The sequence below is a fragment of the Danio rerio genome, chromosome 11 (genome assembly GCF_049306965.1).
Source record: "Danio rerio strain Tuebingen ecotype United States chromosome 11, GRCz12tu, whole genome shotgun sequence".
Lineage (NCBI taxonomy): Eukaryota > Metazoa > Chordata > Actinopteri > Cypriniformes > Danionidae > Danio > Danio rerio.
Window position 1 is genome coordinate 36,181,972 of NC_133186.1, and position 19,944 is coordinate 36,201,915.

At 39.4% G+C, this 19,944-nt stretch overlaps 1 protein-coding gene across 5 annotated transcripts in view; it reads right to left on the bottom strand.

Moving 5' to 3' along the window:
- Nucleotides 1-19,944, bottom strand: part of phka2 (phosphorylase kinase, alpha 2 (liver)) — a 49,119-nt gene that overhangs the window by 22,618 nt on the left and 6,557 nt on the right. For all 5 annotated transcript variants that reach the window (XR_012387253.1, XR_012387254.1, XM_009306167.5 and 2 more), the window contains exons 2-15: nucleotides 19,667-19,825; nucleotides 17,232-17,279; nucleotides 16,487-16,655; nucleotides 15,338-15,420; nucleotides 15,175-15,255; nucleotides 14,995-15,093; nucleotides 12,805-12,951; nucleotides 10,243-10,296; nucleotides 10,000-10,122; nucleotides 9,722-9,817; nucleotides 9,384-9,491; nucleotides 9,172-9,250; nucleotides 7,483-7,617; nucleotides 7,296-7,405 (exon numbers count right to left, since the gene is read on the bottom strand). Coding sequence is in view for 3 of the 5 variants with exons in the window: in XM_009306167.5 (XP_009304442.1) it covers nucleotides 7,296-7,405; nucleotides 7,483-7,617; nucleotides 9,172-9,250; nucleotides 9,384-9,491; nucleotides 9,722-9,817; nucleotides 10,000-10,122; nucleotides 10,243-10,296; nucleotides 12,805-12,951; nucleotides 14,995-15,093; nucleotides 15,175-15,255; nucleotides 15,338-15,420; nucleotides 16,487-16,655; nucleotides 17,232-17,279; nucleotides 19,667-19,825 (1,491 nt within the window). In the remaining 2 variants the exon portion in view is untranslated. The remainder of the gene's footprint in view (nucleotides 1-7,295; nucleotides 7,406-7,482; nucleotides 7,618-9,171; nucleotides 9,251-9,383; nucleotides 9,492-9,721; nucleotides 9,818-9,999; nucleotides 10,123-10,242; nucleotides 10,297-12,804; nucleotides 12,952-14,994; nucleotides 15,094-15,174; nucleotides 15,256-15,337; nucleotides 15,421-16,486; nucleotides 16,656-17,231; nucleotides 17,280-19,666; nucleotides 19,826-19,944) is intronic.

The following is a 19,944-nucleotide window of genomic DNA, read 5'->3' on the forward strand; positions in this document are numbered from 1 at the left end:
AATATAGAAATGTGTTGACAAAAATCTTCTCTCCGTTAAACAGAAATTAGGGGAAAAAAATAAACGGGGACTAATAATTTAGGGGGGCTAATAATTCTGACTTCAATTGTATATTTGGCCCACAGCCCTTGGTCAAGTTTGCTTTTTGGCCCTTTATAGGAAAAAGTTTGGGCACCCCTGATCTAAAAAGTCTTTCTGTAACGATTTTGTGTATTCTTGGACACTTAATGCATCCACAATGTACAGTACATGTTAGCTGCATTTATAAAGTGCTTGTGTGTTGAGGTTGATCTGATGATATGATTTGTTTACGCGCGATTTGATTGGACGGGAATCACATGATTGATTATTCTACATAGCCAATCATCTATGAAAAAATATAAGTAAGAAATAAAGTAGTGACTGCAGGTTAAATTAACATAGTGGTGTAAAACTACAGATAAAACACAAAAAATGTACTCAAGTCTAAGTACACATTCCTAAAACTACATAGTGAAAAACAATTCCTCAGAAAAACTACTCAATTAGAGTAATTTGAGTACTTGTAATATGTGTTGTGATGAGTCAGAAGGCATTGAATCCATTTGCAAGCTTTATTAAGAGCACACATACAAACAAACACAAAGGGGCAATCCAGGAGACAGAACGTGGGACAGGCAAAAGTTCAAAGGCTGGCAGATATCTTACTGGTCAGAATCACAGGCTGGAGATCAGGGGCAGGCAGATGTCTTTCGTAATCGTAGGGCGAGCACAGGGTCAGAAACACAGATCAGTCCGAAGCAGGGAGTATGGAACGCTCAGAAATGACAGCCAGGCAAATCAAGACTTCGCAACGAACCGGAGCGTGAGTGTGGTATATATACACGAGAGCTGATGAGTTGCACCTGGACCGTAATCAGTGCCAGGTAGCAGGGCTTATGGGATTTTGAGTCCGTGAGTCGAATCAGAATTCTGGCGATGGTTCCCTCTGGTGGTGCACAAGAGGGTTGGCATCGCCCTCATTTACAACAGAACCCCCCTCCTGCGAGCGGCTCCTGAAGCGAGAAGGCACCTGACGCCGGGGTCTACCGCGCTGTCGGGGGGCTGGTTTCTCTGGGAACCTTTGATGAAACTCTTCCGTGAGAGTTGGGTCTAGAATATCTCTAGCATTCACCCAGGACCGTTCCTCTGGACCGTACCCTTCCCAGTCCACCAGATATTGGAGGGCGCCACCCCGACGTCGAGAGTCCAGCACTTCTCGAACGAGGTAAGCTTCCTCGCCCTCGATCATGACAGGTGGAGGGGTCCTGGTTTCCGATTCCTCCTCAACCGCCTCCTCTCGTGGACCACCAGCGGGTTTGAGTAATGACATGTGGAAAGTAGGAGAAATACGATAATGATTAGGCAAGGCTAAGCGAAAAGACACTGGAGTAATCTGGCGTACAATTTTGAATGGCCCTACATACCTGGGACTGAGTTTGCGGCAGGGCAATCTCAGACGAAGGTCTCGTGTCGACAACCACACCCACTGCCCCGGTTGATACGTGGGTCCCTGGCGTCGGTGACGGTTCGCCTGAATCTCTCTCCTCCTGACTGCCCTCATGAGATGTCTGTGAGCCTGGTTCCAGACATCCTCACTCCGCTGCAGCCAATCCGTGACAGCAGGTAACTCAGTGGGTTCTCCGGACCATGGAAACAGGGGTGGTTGGTAGCCAAGAATACATTTGAATGGCGTAATACCCGTGGCTGGCTTTATTAATGAATTTTGTGCATATTCTGCCCACATCAGATAGCGACTCCAGTCGTGCTGTTGCTGATGACAGTAGGAACGTAGAAATCGAATGACTTCTTGATTCATACGTTCAGTTTGGCCGTTGGATTGAGGATGGTACCCTGAGGTGAGGCTAACATTAATATTTAGATTTTTACAGAGAGCGGACCATACCCGGGAAGTGAATTGGGATCCCCTGTCTGAGACGATATCATCAGGTAAGCCAAACATTCGAAATACATGATTGCACAGGGCTTCTGCGGTTTCAAAGGCAGAGGGCAATTTGGGCAACGGTATTAGGCGACAAGCCTTGGAGAATTGATCAACCACCGTGAGAATGACTGTGTTGTTCTGGGAAACAGGGAGATCCGTAATGAAGTCCACCGCTATATGGGACCAGGGCCGTTGCGGAACCGGTAGCGGTTGTAACAGGCCAGCAGGGGTTTGGTGAGATGCCTTCGTGCTTTGGCAAATTTTACATTTCTGAACATAAGTAATTACATCCTTCGTGAGGGACGGCCACCAGAAACGGGCTTTGACTAACTCCAAAGTTGCAGTGATGCCTGGATGCCCCGAACTGGGAGTGTCATGAATATGGGTCAGTAATCTGGTACGTATGTCATTAGGTACAAAAATCAGGTGATTCGGACAGTCTACTGGAGGATTGTTTTCTCGGTTGGCCTCTTGGATCTCGGTAAGTATGTCCCACTGTACTGGAGCCACTAGTAAGTTCGTAGGAATAATGGTTTCATCACTAATTGGGGTTTTATCCTCTGATAGCCTGGATAGTGCATCTGCCTTACTGTTTTTACTCCCTGGTCTATAGGTGACAATGAAGTCGAATCTGGTGAAGAACAAAGCCCAACGAGCTTGTCTGGGATTTAGACGTTTGGCTGAGCGAAGATATTCCAGATTCTTGTGGTCAGTTAATATGGTGAATTGCTGACTAGCCCCCTCCAGCCAGTGTCTCCATTCTTCCAGGGCTAATTTCATTGCCAGTAATTCGCGATTTCCCACATCATAGTTTCGTTCTGCGCTGGTCAATTTACGGGAGAAGAAGGCACATGGATACATTTTGGCTGGTTGACCCTAACGTTGAGATAACGCAGCACCGACTCCTGTGTTGGATGCATCCACTTCCACAATGAAAGGTAGGTCTGGGTTGGGATGACGGAGAATAGGAGCTGTGGTGAATTGAGTCTTCAAATCGCTAAATGCTTGGCGTGCTTCAGAGGACCAGGATAGTTTGTGGGAATTTCGTTTGGTCATGGCTGTTAATGGTGCGGCTATTGAACTAAAGCCTCTGATAAACCGTCTATAGAAGTTGGCAAAACCTAGAAATCGCTGCAACTCCTTGAGATTCTGGGGTAACGGCCATCGTTGAACTGCCTGTACCTTCGTATCATCCATGGTAATCCCTTCTGCACTGATGACGTATCCCAAAAAGGCGATCTGTGTCTGGTGAAATTCACACTTCTCTAATTTGGCGTACAGACGATGTTGAATCATGCGTTGCAACACCATACGTACATGTTCAACATGTTCCTTCATCGTGTTTGAATATATGAGGATGTCGTCGATGTAAATGATGACCCAGCGATCCAGCATATCCCGAAAGACATCGTTCATGAAAGATTGGAACACGGATGGACAGTTTGACAGGCCGAAGGGCATTACCGTGTACTCATAGTGCCCCCTAGTGGTGGAAAACGCGGTCTTCCACTCGTCACCAGCACGGATTCTGACAAGGTTATATGCACTGCGAAGATCAAGCTTGGTATAATATCTAGCCTTTCTTAATTGTTCCAGGGCAGGAGGTACGAGGGGTAATGGATAGCGGAATTTTACGGTGATTTCATTGAGCCCTCGGTAATCAATACAGGGACGTAAACTGCCATCTTTCTTCTTTACAAAGAAAAATCCAGCTGAAGCAGGAGAGGTAGAAGGTCGGATGAAACCCTTGGCCAATTCCTCGTCGATATATTCAGACATTGCCTTGTGCTCAGGTTGTGACAGAGGGAATATTCGCCCCGTTGGAGGACTTGAACCTGGAATTAACTCAATAGCACAATCACTTGGTCGATGTGGGGGAAGTTGAGTAGCTTTTTGTTTGCTAAAAGCTTCATGTAAGTCATGGTACTCAATGGGGATTAGTTCATCAACGAGTTCAGGTAACACATTGGTGGTTCGTAATGGAATTTTGTGAATGGGCTGGATGCACTGTTTCATGCATGACTCACTCCACTGCAATATCTGTCCGTCCCTCCAGGAGATATGAGGATCATGTCGCCTTAACCAGGGCAGTCCCAACACCAGTGGATGATTAACTGAATCAATAATGTAGAATTGCATTTCTTCAATGTGTAGAACACCAACTTGTAACTGTAGCTTATTCGTAATCATACGGATGCGTCCTTCACCCACAGGACGACCGTCTAGTGCTTCTACTGCAAGACAGGAATCATATGAGCTGAGAGATAGTTCGTGACATAAAGCAAATTTCTTAGATATAAAGTTTCCGGCAGATCCAGAGTCGACAAGAGCCGTAGTATTAATCATTCTTTTATCAAATTTAATAATCACAGGAATCAGTACACTAAAAAGTGCAGGAACATGGGAAGGACTCACCGATTGAACTGGTGTCTGAGGTCGTACGCTGCAGGTGGATTTCCTGTGCCCTGATTGACCGCAGTACAGGCATAGATGATTTTGCAATCGATGCATTCTTTCTTCATGGGTGAGACGGGTAAAACCCAGTTGCATGGGTTCATCAGGGGGCGTGTCACTTGAAACATGGAGCTGTGTGCGAGGATTTCTACGGCTGCGAATCAGATGATCAAGACGGATGGTAAGTTCAATGAGTTCGTTCAATTTCTTTCCTTCGTCACGGCAAGCCAATTCAGATTGTAGATTGGTATTCAGACCCCGTCTGAATAGTGTCTTCAGTGTATCCTCAACCCAGTTAGTTTGAGCGGCGAGAGTGCGAAATGACAGGGCGTATTCTGCAGCTGTGCTACGCCCCTGTGTAAGAGAAAGTAACTGCTCACCGGGGCTTCTCCCATCTGCTGGGTGCTCGAACACTTCCCGAAATTGCTTGAGAAAAGTTTCAAATGTGGGATAGTTACATTCCTCCTCCTTCCATATCGCTGTAGCCCATTCCAACGCTTTCCCCGTTAACAGGTTGCATACAAAAGCCACCCGACTAGAATCAGTGGGATATAATGCAGGTTGTTGGTTAACAAATAGTTTGCATTGCAATAAGAAGCCTTTGCAGCGAGAAGGTGACCCATCAAACTTTTCAGGAAAAGCTAATCGGGGACTTACGGTAGCTGGAGCATTGGAGACATGCGTTGGTTGAGAAGCTGTCATGGTAGCAGGCGGGGTAACTGCAGGATTCGGATGACGGAGTTGCTGCATAGCTCTCACCAGTTCCTCCGTGAGAGAAGTTAGATGGGTGAGTTGTTGATGATGGGTGGCTAACTGAGTGGCTTGAGCGGAAAGTTCAGTCGAGACTTGTGCTAAAGCTGCTGGATTCTGTAGTGGCGAAGTCTTCTGTTGTGATGAGTCAGAAGGCATTGAATCCATTTGCAAGCTTTATTAAGAGCACACATACAAACAAACACAAAGGGGCAATCCAGGAGACAGAACGTGGGACAGGCAAAAGTTCAAAGGCAGGCAGATATCTTACTGGTCAGAATCACAGGCTGGAGATCAGGGGCAGGCAGATGTCTTTCGTAATCGTAGGGCGAGCACAGGGTCAGAAACACAGATCAGTCCGAAGCAGGGAGTATGGAACGCTCAGAAATGACAGCCAGGCAAATCAAGACTTCGCAACGAACCGGAGCGTGAGTGTGGTATATATACACGAGAGCTGATGAGTTGCACCTGGACCGTAATCAGTGCCAGGTAGCAGGGCTTATGGGATTTTGAGTCCGTGAGTCGAATCAGAATTCTGGCGATGGTTCCCTCTGGTGGTGCACAAGAGGGTTGGCATCGCCCTCATTTACAACAATATGTCACTTGACACTGGTTATATGCACAAATATGAGTTCAAACTATTTTTTTAGAGTGAGAAGAACTGTTTGTAAGATTTTTGATTTACTGTTTTATTTTTGTTTCAATAATTTATGTGTTATTTGAAAGTGCTTTTTGATTTTTGATGATTTTTTAGGCATCAAAATCAGATCTTCAAAAAAGATTGAATCCCTACAATATTTAAAGCCAAAAATTCATACCCCCTTCAGTGCTCAGAACAAGATTTACAACCAAACAATTATGAAAATAATAACTCTAATATACAGACCCCTAATTATTAAAGACTTTTAATCTTTAAAGTTGGATGGATAATGCCCAGCAAACAGTTTTGTGTTTGATAGAGGCATCTAAAAGACATCTAAACATAGACAGCTTGGCCAAAACAAGACTAAACTTGGGCTGTCAGTGAAAATTTAGACTAGTCGTCAAATAGACAGAAGAGGAGACTAGTCGTCAAATGATGCTTAACAGAGCAAGGAAATTTTCACAGTATGATAATATTTTTTCTTCTGCAGAATGTCTTATTTGTTTTATTTCGGCTAGAATAAAAGCAGTTTTTTAAATTATTATTAGCCCCTTTAAGCTATTTTTTATTAGATAGTCTACAAAACAAACCATCGTTATACAATAACTTGCCAAACGTCTACTAGACATCTAAACGTAGACAGCTTGGCCAAAACAAAGCTAAACTTGGGCTGTCAGTGAAAATTTAATAGACATCTAAGAATAGCCCAAAACTAGACTAGTCGTCAAATAGACAGAGTAGACAGACTTTATACCTGTAGTCATTCAATTCTGTCTATTTGATGACTAGTCTAGTTTTGGCCTTTTCTTAAATGTCTATTATATTTTCACTTACAGCCCAATTTTATCCTTGTTCTAGCAAAGAGGACTATATTTAGATGTCTTTTTGACATCTATTAGACATCTTTTAAAAACAAAAATGCTTGATGAGTGTATTGCTGTTTATGATCGTTTTGTTTCTCTAATGTTTAACTGAAGATAAAAAGTCACTTTAGATGATCAGACGGTTAGTAAATTAGTTTTAACTCTGTAATGAACTTCCTGTCATTTGATGTAATTTTCATGAACACTAATAGGATTAGTGTCCCAGGATCCCAGGATTTAGTATAATTATTATGTATATGGCAGTGTTGATGTATTTTGTCTTAGCGGTATAGACCTGCTACACTGCTGCTGCTTTGATAATTATGGCAGAGGAAGTACTGAGACCTGCTACTGCCAGTATACACACAGACATGCCGTCTAAAAAATATAACACGCTCCTGCTGCAAACATAGTATACATGTAAGCAGTATCTAAACACAGGTGGAGCTGGGGTGGAGGAGGGTCTTCAAAAACGCGCTGTAGCTTGACAGCTTAAAATGACGTGGAGCATGCACCCATGAAGTTCAAGCTCATTGGCTGCCGAGGAGACAGCAACCAATCTCCTGTGCCATGTAGATAATATTTTCTTTCTAAAGAGTTTCAAGGCAGAAATTTCACTTACCTGTGGAGTAAAAGTGTAAGTGCCATTTCTGATCTCATAAAACTTTGAAGTTCCCAGAACGCCAATGTGCCTGTACGGTCGTCCACTCAAGTTGAGTTTTTTACAGTTTCCTGTGAAAAGCAAAAAGGAAATTGAGTCTAAATTTCACAGATATCCTCATTTACGCCATCTGGATCTGAACACTCACCCAGTTTCACATAAATGTGGCTCAGGATGCGAGCTGGCATAACCCGGATGGGCGATACATCAGAGACGGTCTGAACCTCAATCCCATGATCCCTCAGCAGCTGCTGGATCTGCACTGACTCAGCCACTACACTCACTAAACAGAACAAATACAGCCGCTGGCAAAAGATCAGCTTTCTCTGTGCAGCAAATTATAGTGGCAAGATTCAATTCAAAATTGAGTTTCAAGTAATGAACCTTAAATGGACTTCAGAGCAAAGCAACCAGCTGGGTCGTTTCTACATTGTGATAGATTTGCATACATTTGCAATATTGTTTCCCCTCCAAGTATTTTTTTTATAATTAAATTTAAATAGACATTTACTAGTATTTTCAGAGTAAAAACTCTAACAAAAACTGCTGTAAATTAAACATTAAATGAAATAATGAAATAGTTTTAAATATTTTACAAAAAGCCATGTGTCTGTACAGTATGAGGGCTTTACAAACAAATAAAAAATAGCAACAGTTAAAGCAATGATTTACACTCACTGGCCACTTTATTAGGTACACCTTACTAGTACCAGGTTGAACCCGCTTTTGCCTTTAGAACTGCCTTAATCCTTTGTAGCAAAGACTCAACATGGTACTGGAAATATTCCTCAGAGATTTTGGTCCATATTGACATGATAGCATCACGCAGTTGCTGCAGATGTGAATCTCCCATTCCAGCACATCCCAAAGGTGCTCTATTTTATTGAGCTCTGGTGACTGTGGAGCCCATTTGAGTACAGTGAACTCATTGTCATGTTCAAGAAACCAGACTGAGATGATTCACACTTTATGACATGGTGTGTTATACTGCTGGAAGTAGTTATCAGAAGATGGGTACACTGTGGTCATAAAAGGATGGACATGGTCAGCAACAATACAAAGGTAGGCTGTGGCGTTGACACAATGCTCAATTGGTACTAATAGGCCCAAAGTGTGCCAAGAAAATATAACCCACCACCACCAGTCTGAACCACTGATACAAGGCAGGATGGATCCATGTTATTACCATCCGAATGTCGCAGCAGAAATTGAGACACATCAGACCAGGCAATGTTTTTCCAATCTTCTATTGTCCAATTTTGGTGAGCCTGTGTTAATTATAGCCTCAGTTTCCTGTTTTTAGGTGACAGGATTGGCACCTGGTGTGGTCTTCTGCTGCTGTAGTCCATCCGCCTCAAGGTTCGACATGTTGTGCATTCAGAGATGCTCTTCTACATACCTCGATTGTAGCGAGTAGTTATTTGAGGTACTGTTGCCTTTCTGTCTGGCCATTCTCCTCTGACCTCTGGCATCAACAAGACATTTGTGCCCACTGAACTGCCACTCACTAGATATTTTCTCACTTTGTGGACCATTCTCTGTAAGCCCTACAGATTGTTCTGTGTGAAAATTCCAGTAGATGAGCAGTTTCTGAAATACTCAGACCAGCTCGTCTAGCAACAACAACCACACCACGTTCAAAGTCACTTATATTATCTTTCTTCCCTATTCCAATGCTCGGTTTAAACTGCAGCAGAATGTCTTGACCATGTCTTCATGCTGTCATGTGATTGGCTGATTAGAAATTTACATTAACGAGCTGTTGGACAGGTGTACCTAATAAAGTGGCCGGTGAGTGTATAATATAAATCTAATACAAATATAATAAAACACAAACCTTGCACAACAACATCAGGCTTGAATTCTTTAGAAAACCGCCTATTAAGTGGATCAATTTCACCAGGGGCCAGAAATCCCTGAATGAAAATAAAAAATGTCCAATGACGCGTCCAATAAAAAACTGCATAATCATCAAAGCAAAAGACTGAAGAAGAAATCTTTGACAATTCACATTTGCACTTAATCAACAAAAACATGATGCTTCATTACCTCAGTCAGGAGACTGCCCAGTATATACAGAGACTGACCCCACATGTGTGGAAGCTGCCCAAAAGCCACACGCTCCACCGAATGAGGGTTCCTGTACTCCTCCTCAACCTGAACCGCAAACAAACACAGAGGAGCAAAACATGGCAAAGTTTAACCAGGATGCTTTATGTCACAGTCACTGATCAGACTCCAAACATCCAGTCCTTTTTTTCATGTTGTTCCCTCAAATCAGCACTTTAATTCAATCTCGCTCACTTTATTGTGAACCTATTACAATACCATTGCATGTAATTAAATATAAAAGGAGTTCCTGTGCTAGTTTAAAAAGTTAAACTCACTTTGTCAGCAGGTACAGCGTAGAGTTCAGGCACCAGACGGATACCATGTTTGCCCCTGATCAAAACCCCATCCAGAGCCTCTCTGTATTCCTCCACCTATGAGGAACAGCACAGCCATCAATCATTGCTACACTGCCTCCATCTGGAGATAAAAGATAGTTCACCCAAAAATTTACTAATATACTCAAATTTTCATTTTTGGGGGGAAATATCCCATAATTTTTCCCCTCAGATGTACTGCAGATGCTTTCAGAGTATACAGATGATTATTTTCATACCTGTTCATGATCTGCATTGAAGATGCCATCGAGTATTAGATAAGTCCAAAACACTGGCCATTCACATTCAATGTTCTCAAAGAGCTTCAGCTCGGCAGGGTCATAGTGAAGTCGAGTAGGGTCCTGTTATAAACATGAAATGAAAAAGCAGACAGAGAACTGGTCACAAAATAATTATTACTTATTATTGCCAATTTATTATTACTTTGTGTGTGTGTGTAAATTCAAGTTATATCTGGTTACCTCTTTTGGAGTCCTGTATCCATCTCGGATAAATCGACAACAGCCATAACGTCCCTAAAATAATTGAAATCGATGATTAAACTTGCAATAAAACTAGCAACCACAGAAGGGAACTGCAGAGATGCTAAGAGGACATGAGATGGGAAATTTATATTTTAATGCTTCCTCACAAAATAATTGTGTTTATTTAAAAAACCTCATGTATTCCGGCAATTTTTTTTGTTCCCTCATAAAAGTGTTTTTACTTTAAAAAAAAAAAATAAACATTGAAATATGCAACACAGGCTCATTCTGAAAACGTAGCCCTATATACATTTTTGGTGATGGCAAAATACATCCCAGGAGGTACAGTGTTTTGCAGTTTTTGTTTTTGTTAATCCACCAGAGGCCGCTGTGTTTGCTTTTTGACATCGAGTGCCATTCGTGTCTGTTCTTCTCCTGTAAATCTACCAGAGGTCGCAGTCGACTGACTGACCATCCAACTCACCAAACCCCCCTCTAACCCCCTTCCCTAAACCCAACCAATAGTGTTTTCAAAAGCAATCCAAAAAGAATAGCCCTCGCGTATTTTTTACCTTGTTTTTTAGATTCAACACATTCTCATCCTCATATTTTGGCTTTTGTTTTTGTCTTACCTGCTTTCTGGAACAGTTCTTCACCGGACTTGAACCCTGTTGTCGCAGACTCACAGTTAACTCCTCTCTGGGTCTCAAGTCCGCCGACACATACAGCGAGCCATTGGACAAACTGGTAACAGCAAGAAAGCCATCCATATGGAGGCAAGCGGTCAGCTGGTAACGTGAAAACAAACAGCAGCTATTGGCGGCGTCATACCGCCCTGTGGTGTTCGTCTTAAAGACGAAATGCAACCATAGAGTATGCAGCTTTGGCTACATAATTCAGAATCCCCAGAAATTTATATAGAGCTACGTTATCAGAATGAGCCTATGTTGCAACTATAGAGAACTCAACTCACACTTTTTTTACTTCAAAGGTTTTGTCAACAAAATCAAAGTTTCTGCAGGAGAACAAAGGTTTAGTGAGTGAATAAAATTTTTTTTCTTAGAAAAAGCAACAACATAGAAATAATCTTTCTCCCATCTCATTGTTTTACAATCCTAAAATCAATTTAGGAGCTCTTTAAAAAACATGCTGGTCTTCAGGGGACATATCACCACAAAAATGAAAATTCTGTCTCATTTACTGATCCTCTCCTTGTTCCAAATCTATTTGACTTTCTTTCTTCTATTGAATACAAAGGGAGATATTTTGAAGAATGCTTGGGAATAATCAGCCATTGACTTTCACATTCATCTGAATATCAGAATAATAACCCCTGAGTGTGATTAAATGGTGAGGAAATCTTCGTTTTTGGGTGAGCTATACTTTTATTTGGATAATACAATATTTGTCTGCATCATTAATGATGAGTCAAAAAAAATTGGAATTGCTTGGTGATTTGTGTTTTTCCCTTACCGTAGTTAAAACATACTAAATTGCACTCTATTTGATTTTTTTAGGTGACGCAGTGACGCAGTAGGAAGTGCTGTCACCTCACAGCAAGAAGGTCGCTGGTTCGAGCCTCGGCTGGGTCAGTTGGCGTTTCTGTGTGGAGTTTGCATGTTCTCCCTGTGTTCGTGTGGGTTTCCTCGGGGTGCTCCGGTTTCCCCCACAGTCCATGTGGTACAAGTGAATTGGGTAGGCTAAATTGTATGTAGTGTATGAGTGTGAATGGGTGTGTATGAATGTTTCCCAGGGATGGGTTGCAGCTGGAAGGGCATCCGCTGCATGAAACGTGTTGGATAAGTTGGCGGTTCATTCTGCTGTGACGACCCCGGATTAATAAAGGGACTAAGCCGAAAAGAACACGAATGAATGAATGAATGAATGAATGAAAAGAATTTTAAACCTTTAAGAATATTTACGTGTTTTACCACATACACTACCGGTCAAAAGATTGGGGTTGTTGTTTTTTCATGTTTTCTTTTTTTAAATGTAATTATTCTGTTCATAATTGTTAAATAGTTTTTTTATTAAATATTTATTACTTATTGTGTGCATTTTTAAATGAGATTTTCAGTCTAGTCATTATTGCTTTTATTACTATTAATAATAATAATAATAATAAATATTAGAGTGATTTCTGAAGGATCGTGTGACTTTGAAGACTGGAGTAATGAAGCTGAAAATTCATCTTTAAAATGATTGGAATAAATAATTTAATTAAATTCTAAACTACTTTTGAAGTTACTTTATAGTGCAATAACATTTCACAATTTTACAATTTATACTGTATTTTTAATAATTGCCGCTTTGGTGAGCAGGATAAACTTATTTTAAAACATTTAAAAATCCTACTGACCCCAAACATTTGACCTGTAGAGTATGTGATATACTTGCCAAGGCATGAACCCCTCACCAAAAAGCATTGCTAAAAAATGAGGCTTATTATAAACTGATCCTAAAACTGAGACTCATTCTTGAGTAAAAATGCTGAAGCAACCTCCACTGCAGCACTTGAGATTGATTGATAGCCATAGATTTTTTCGTAACGTCACAGACCTGCAGCTTGGTGATGATTTCGGCCTTGGTGATGTTGACCAGATCCGCATCCTCCACAGCAAAGGCAGGAAATGAGATGACAGAGAGCAGACCAGCATCAATCTCTTTAGAGGTAGAGGCTCGAGGAAGCATGGAGCACAAGATAGACTAGAAGCACAAAGAGAAGCAAGATGTTTGACCCTGATAGTACAGAAAATGCTATTTTTTTTTATTATCTATGTGTTTCAATTTATTTATGTAATGATATTACAATCAAATGCTCAAATATATACTTTCAGATCCAAGTTATTTTAATTTACAGTAAAAAAAAAAACAGTCAAGGGGCAAACATTTAGTCTTTAAAACTGTGAATGTGTGAAAACCTCAGAGTCTGATTGACTGTTATCATTTTCCTTCTTAGGAGCACAGCATAGTAAGCGGTTTCAGTTCATTTATATGAAAGTAAAGCATAAATGAAACGCCCAGGCAGTGAATTATGGGATTGAAAGCGTTGAGACCAGCCGATGTAGGTACATTTTACATGCCTCAAAGCAGTGGCCACTGAGCGCAGATTTGAGGATATATAGGAAAAGCACCGTTAGTGTTTACTTTCAGCTCTGGATTCACCTTTGGGCCACTCCACCCAATAGCAGAACAGCAACTACAGGAAAGTGGGCATTTAAGGTCCTGTTTATATAAGTGCTTTATATTATGCGTTTTAATCAATGTTTGACATAATATCAACCGAAATGGTGGGACATAGTGTAACTCCTCTCCTTTTTAAAAAAAAACAGCCTATAGCGTTTTGTTAAGAGTGGTTGAGATCAAGTGCATCAAATGAAGAGCAAATGAGAAGCATCTTGAAAGGGGCGGGGCATGTCAGATATATAGAGCATTTGATTGGAAACTGAATTATGAGGTGACGTGAATAAAACCATTCATCCATTTAGGTGGAACTCACAAACTACAAGCTTTAAATATTTATATCAGTTTTATATCTTATAAACACAAATTTTGTCACTGTTTTGAAGCACACTAGCTTATAGATATCTTAATTAACAATACTGAAATACTAAATTTTATGGGGCCTTTTAAAGAGTAAGGTGCCTTTTGATTGGTCAAATATTTGGTCAACCAATGCATAAAATAAATGTAATTTATTATACATCTGCGATACTTACAGTATATTGCATTTACTATTATGACGATGACGATATTTTGATGGTATATTGTGCAGCCCTAGTTCCCTTAATGATCATACGAAAACAAAAATGCATCTTACCAATGGTTTATATTGATCTACTTAGTGTAACCCTTTTCTGTACACGACCTGACAAAAGTCTTGTCATCGATCCCAGTTTTAAGAGCAACAGATAATAACTTGACTTCTAGTGGATCATTTGAAAAGTGTGAACTGCATCCCAATCATCACAAATACTGCAGAAGACCTGCTGGAACCCGCATGGGCCCAAGATTCCTTACATAAATCAGTCAAGTTTAGTAAAGGAAAAGTCATGGTTTGGGGTTACATTCAGTATGGGGGTGTGTGAGAGATCTGCAGAGTGGATGTTAACATCAACAGCCTGATGTATCAATTGTGCTGTCCATTACATTACAAACCACAGGAGAACGCAAATTCTTCAGCAGTATAGCGCTCCTTATCATACTTTAGCCTCCACATCAAAGTTTCTGGATAGGATTGGCCAGCCCAGTCACCAGATTTAAAGATTATTGAGCATGTCTGGGTTAAGATGAAGGAGGCATTGAAGACGAATCCAAAGGATCTTAATGAACTCTGGGAGTCCTGCAGGAACACTTTCTTTGCCATTCCAGACGACTTTATTAATAAGTGATTTGAGTCATTGCAGAGATGTATGGATGCAGTCCTCCAAGCTCATGGGAGTCATACACAATATTCATTCTTATTCCACTGCACCATGACTTTACATTCTATACTGTACATTATTTCTGTTAAGTGACAAGACTTTTGTCTATGCAAAGTCAGACCTTATTGTCCTAATTAAATAATAAAAAAATTAAGGCATGATCATATTTTATATTGGTAAAGCAAGCGCAATTTATAGTGCTTTGCCTTTCATAAAAGCCACTTCTGACACCAAATGATCAACTATAAGTCAAGTTATTATTTGTTGTTCGTAAAACTTGAATAGGCGCCAAGACTTTTGTCAGGTAGTGTATATATTTATGTACCTGACAATGTTCTACTTCATCTGGGAGAACGTGAATCACTGATTTTGGACCTCCATGAGCTCCAAACAAATCAAGCTCATCTATGGCCTCCAAAGCTGCCTAGAACACGAAGATGAAACACAAATCAGCATCTGAAGAAGCAGACAGACTTAACAAGGATTGACGACTCTCCTGCTGTACCTTTGCCATTCCGACGGAGCTGCCATTCAGTTCAGGAATGCCTTGATTGGTCTTGTCTCCTCGCTCCCACATCCCATAATCCTGTTAGAAAGTGTGAACAGGCCTGTGATGCCAGTTGGACAACTATGGTATCTAAGAACTCGATGAACCAATGTGAACTCACAGCCACTTTGTACGCTGCTTCGATGTAGAACACCAGGTTCTGGATGAAAGCCACCTCGTCTAAGTTTGATATGATGTGCAGACCTGTGGTTTGATATCAGGGACAATGACAAACGGATGCTAAAAATATGAAAGCAGATATATGAAGCCAACAGAGGCTTAAATTAAGAACACAATGGAATCAAATAGAATCAATTTTGAGTCGTATCTATAAGTTATGTATAGCCCTACACAGATTCTGCAAACTTTTTTTCATGTCCTGCTCTATTTTATTATGAGGAAATCTGTATAATGGGTTTGTTAAACACATTGTAACGATAAGACTCCATTTGGAAATTCTCAATTTCTCTGGATTTAATGTATAGATTTGCATTTGAGTAAAATTATTTTTGTTTTATTCGATAAACTACTGAAATAAAAAAGAAAATATCTGACATCATCTTACTTTTATGTATAAGTTACATAACACAAAATAAAGAAAAAAAGATTTTGAAATAAAATAAAATTAAATTAAATTAAATTAAAAATAATAATTAAATTAAATTAAATTAAATTACATTAAATTAAGTTAAATTAAATAAATTAATATATTTTAAAACCTAAAATATTTTCTGATAAAATAAAATGAAATAAAAAAATGTAACTAAAATAAAATAAAATAAAATTAAATTAAATTAAATTAAATTAAATTAAATTAAATTAAATTAAATTAAATTAAATTAACATATTATAAAACCTAAAATATTTTCTGATAAAATAAAATGAAATAAAAAATAATGAACTAAAATAAAATAAAATAAAATAAAATAAAATGAAATAAAAATAAGTTAAATAAAATAAAATAAAATTAAGTTAAATAAAATAAAATAAATTAAATTAAATTAAATTAAATTAAATTAAATTAAATTAAATTAAATTAAATTAAATTAAATTAAATTAAATTAAATTAAATTAAATACATGATAAAATTCCCCCAAATTTGTCATCAAATCTTCGGATTAAACACAGTCCAAGAGTTAATATAATAATAAAATTCTCAAAATATTTTCTTTTGCATCCCACAAAAATTGAAACATCCTACAGGGTTTGCAAGTAAGTGGTTGAGTTTTCATTTTCGGATGAACTATCCACTACAGACTGTTGCTCTCACCTGAGGCAGTCATCTGGGCCAGTGTGAGCAGGTAGAGTGAGGTGGCATCGACCTGCAGGTGCCCCCATTGGTCATCTCCGACCACTGTGGCACAGGTAGGTGTGTGATATTTGGCATGCAGGCAGTCCTTTGTGCTCTGTGTGTGTTTGAACTTCTCTACCTTCTCCACCTGCAGTTACATTGACGTGTTTAGCCAAGCAAGACAGAGTGTGTGTGTGTGTGTGTGCTCAGGTGTGTGCAGACTTGTGTTCAACAAAGAATCAACCAATCTTGTGGCAAATTGTATCTATTTCATATTGTGGTAAATTAGTGGCTTATTTGTATGAATTCATGTGATTGTATGCTATTTACGATATGCTCGTAATATATCTAAAAATCACACATTTTCTTTCAATTAATAGGTTTTGAAAATTAATTTGTTAGCCACTTGTGAAACATGAAATAGTTTTGTTTTGCCATGAGACTGGAATTAGATTGGAATAAATTAACGCAGGGCCGGGGCGTCCATAGAGGCGACCTACGCGCACAGTCCGCGAGACCCCCCACCCCCCACACTTTCATCTGTGACACCACCTCCCACATTCCCATCCACCCCCGGGCTTCAATTTGTGAACCGGTCACTTTCGTTTTTACTTTCTGGTTGAGGGTGGCATGATCGTCCTTTGCCTAGAGCGCCAGTTCTGCCTGCACCGGCCCTGGATGTATGTGTTTAAAATAACAAATGAGCAATCGTTAAATGCTGTACCTGTCTCATCATACACTGCAGCAGACCTTGCATTAGCTTAACCACACTCTGGAAAAAAAAGAAACACAGTGGTATCAATAACAGTTCAATATATACACCACCTGACAAAAAATCTTGTCGCCTATCCAAGTTTTAGGAACAACAAATAATAACTTGACTTCTAGTTGATCAATTGTTATCAGAAGTGGCTTACATGAAAGGCAGAAGCCTCTAGATTACGCTTATTTTACCAAAATGAAATGTGATCATGCAGGGTTTCTCCTGGTTTCATCAAGTGAAGTTTTACAAAGTAATTTCGAGAGGAGCACGTGATATGATTGTGCACTGCTGGCCACTCATCCGTAATCAGTAATAATCCAATCAGAATGATCCTAGCTTAATATAAATGGATCACTTTCTCCTTATTGCTCTTTTTCTTTTTGGAAGAATCCCCCCTTCCACCCCATCTCCTCCTTTTTCTCTCCTTCTAAAGGGTGAGCGATCGAGACCTACCTGATCTCGGATCCCCTGATATGCTTCTAGACCGGGCGGGAGCCCTGGGCTCAAATATCTCCGAGCTCAGGGTTCTCTCCCGGGACAGCTTGCCAAACCTGCTATAAATGCCAAGCATATCTAAGTGGGAACTCTTGAAGTCAAATTTAAAACTTTTTAAGACATTTCTAAAACCATTATGATTGAAATTTTAGAGTTAATCAAGCCTAAACGCTAAGGATTTTTTTTCTAATGGCCTAGTTAAAACAGAAATAGAGTTAATAAATAAGAGTTAATAAATAAACTTTTAGTAAAACTTTTATTGAGATGGAATGTTAGTGATTGAATGAGTTTGATTGGGTAGCTTTACATGGACATAGGAAAACTAAGACCTGCATAAAATGATTTAAGACCTACAACACCATATTTCAGTGAAATTAAGACTTTTTAAGGCCTAACATTTTCATTTTGAAATTTAAGCGGACACCCTGTCATGCCTTGATTTTTAATTATTTAATTAGGACAGTAAGGTCTGACTTTGCTTAAACAAAAGTCTAAGCAAAGACAGAAAGTCTTGTCACCTAACAGAATGAATGTCCAGTATAGAATATAAAGTCATGGTGCAGTAGAAAAAGAATTAATGTTGTGTATGACTCCCATGAGCTTAGAGGACTGCATCCATACATCTCTGCAATGTCTCAAATCACTTATTAATAGTCATCTGGAACGGCAAACAAAGCCTTCTTGCAGAGCTCATCAAGATTCTTTGGATTCATCTTCAATGCCTCCTCCATCTTACACCAGACATGCTCAATACTGTATATGCCTGGTGACTAGGCTGGTCAATCCTGGAGCACCTTGACCTTCTTTGCTTTCAGGAACTTTGATGTGGAGGCTGAAGTATGAAAAGGAGCGTTAAAGAGTTTGCCCTCTCCTGTGGTTTGTAATGTAATGGGCAGCACAAATGTCTTGATACCTCAGGCTGTTGATGTTGACATCCACTCTGCAGATCTCTTGCTCGCCCCCATACAGAATGCAACCCTAAACCATGATTTTTCCTTCACCAAACATGACTGATTTCTGTAAAGAATCTTGGTTACATGTGGATTCAAATAGGTCTTCTGCAGAATTTGTGACGATCGGGGTGCAGTTCAACAGATGATTCATCAGAAAAAATCAACCTTATGCTACTTTTCCAAATGATCAACTTGAAGTCAAGTTATTATTTGTTGCTCTGACAACTGGGATTGTCAGACTTTTGTCAGGTAGTGTACATTCATGTATTATTATATCAACAGTAGTTTTATATCAAAACACATATTTCTAAAATAAAAAAATAGGATCATTTGATGAATGCAAAGTTCAAAATAACACCATTTATATTACATAAAAACGATTGCAACTTTAAAAAAGCCTTTAATTTCACTTTTGATTAATTTAATGTGTCCTAATTAATGAAAGTATTTTCAGAATAGAATAACTATTTCAATTATAAGCTGAAAATGTCCTGAAATTCAGCTTTCGTTACAGAAATATACATTTTTAAAAATATATCTACACTATATTTATACATTTATTTTCACAAATATTACTGTTTTTATTATACTTTTCATCATATACTCTTGGTGAGCAGAAGAGTCCTCTACTGTATGTTAAGCTGCTTTGACACAATCTACATTGTAAAAGCGCTACAGAAATAAAGATAAATTGAATTGAATAATTAAATAGAAAAATATTAACATTTTCAACCATTTACCAGGCAGTGTCGAAGCAATCTTGGTGAGAATAAAAAAAGATATATTTTCCATGCATCATATATAAACTGCATATATTGCAATCAGTATACTGTTTACACAGTATACTGTATAAGTAATCATCGAGCAACAGCAGTGTATACAATACTGTAGTACAATAACTCCTGAACAATGACACAGCAGATGTTGACGTTCTGAAATTTCTGTCACCTGTTCAAGCTCATAGGCTTTGGCTTTATCCTCATCACGGTCTGCATTCTTGCGGTAAGCCATCCCAAGTCCCCACACTGCCAAAATGCTGTACACGTTATCCCTGACCCAGGCATCCTTCTGCTGCTCGCTGGCCGGCAGTAGACCCGTCACTGGATTCTACATGGAGAACATCAAACACACCTTTATTAATGATACAATTCAAATATTCACCAGGGTAAAGCTAAAACACTCTTTTGTCCATCAAGCAACCATAGAGTTGAATGAACAGCTATAAT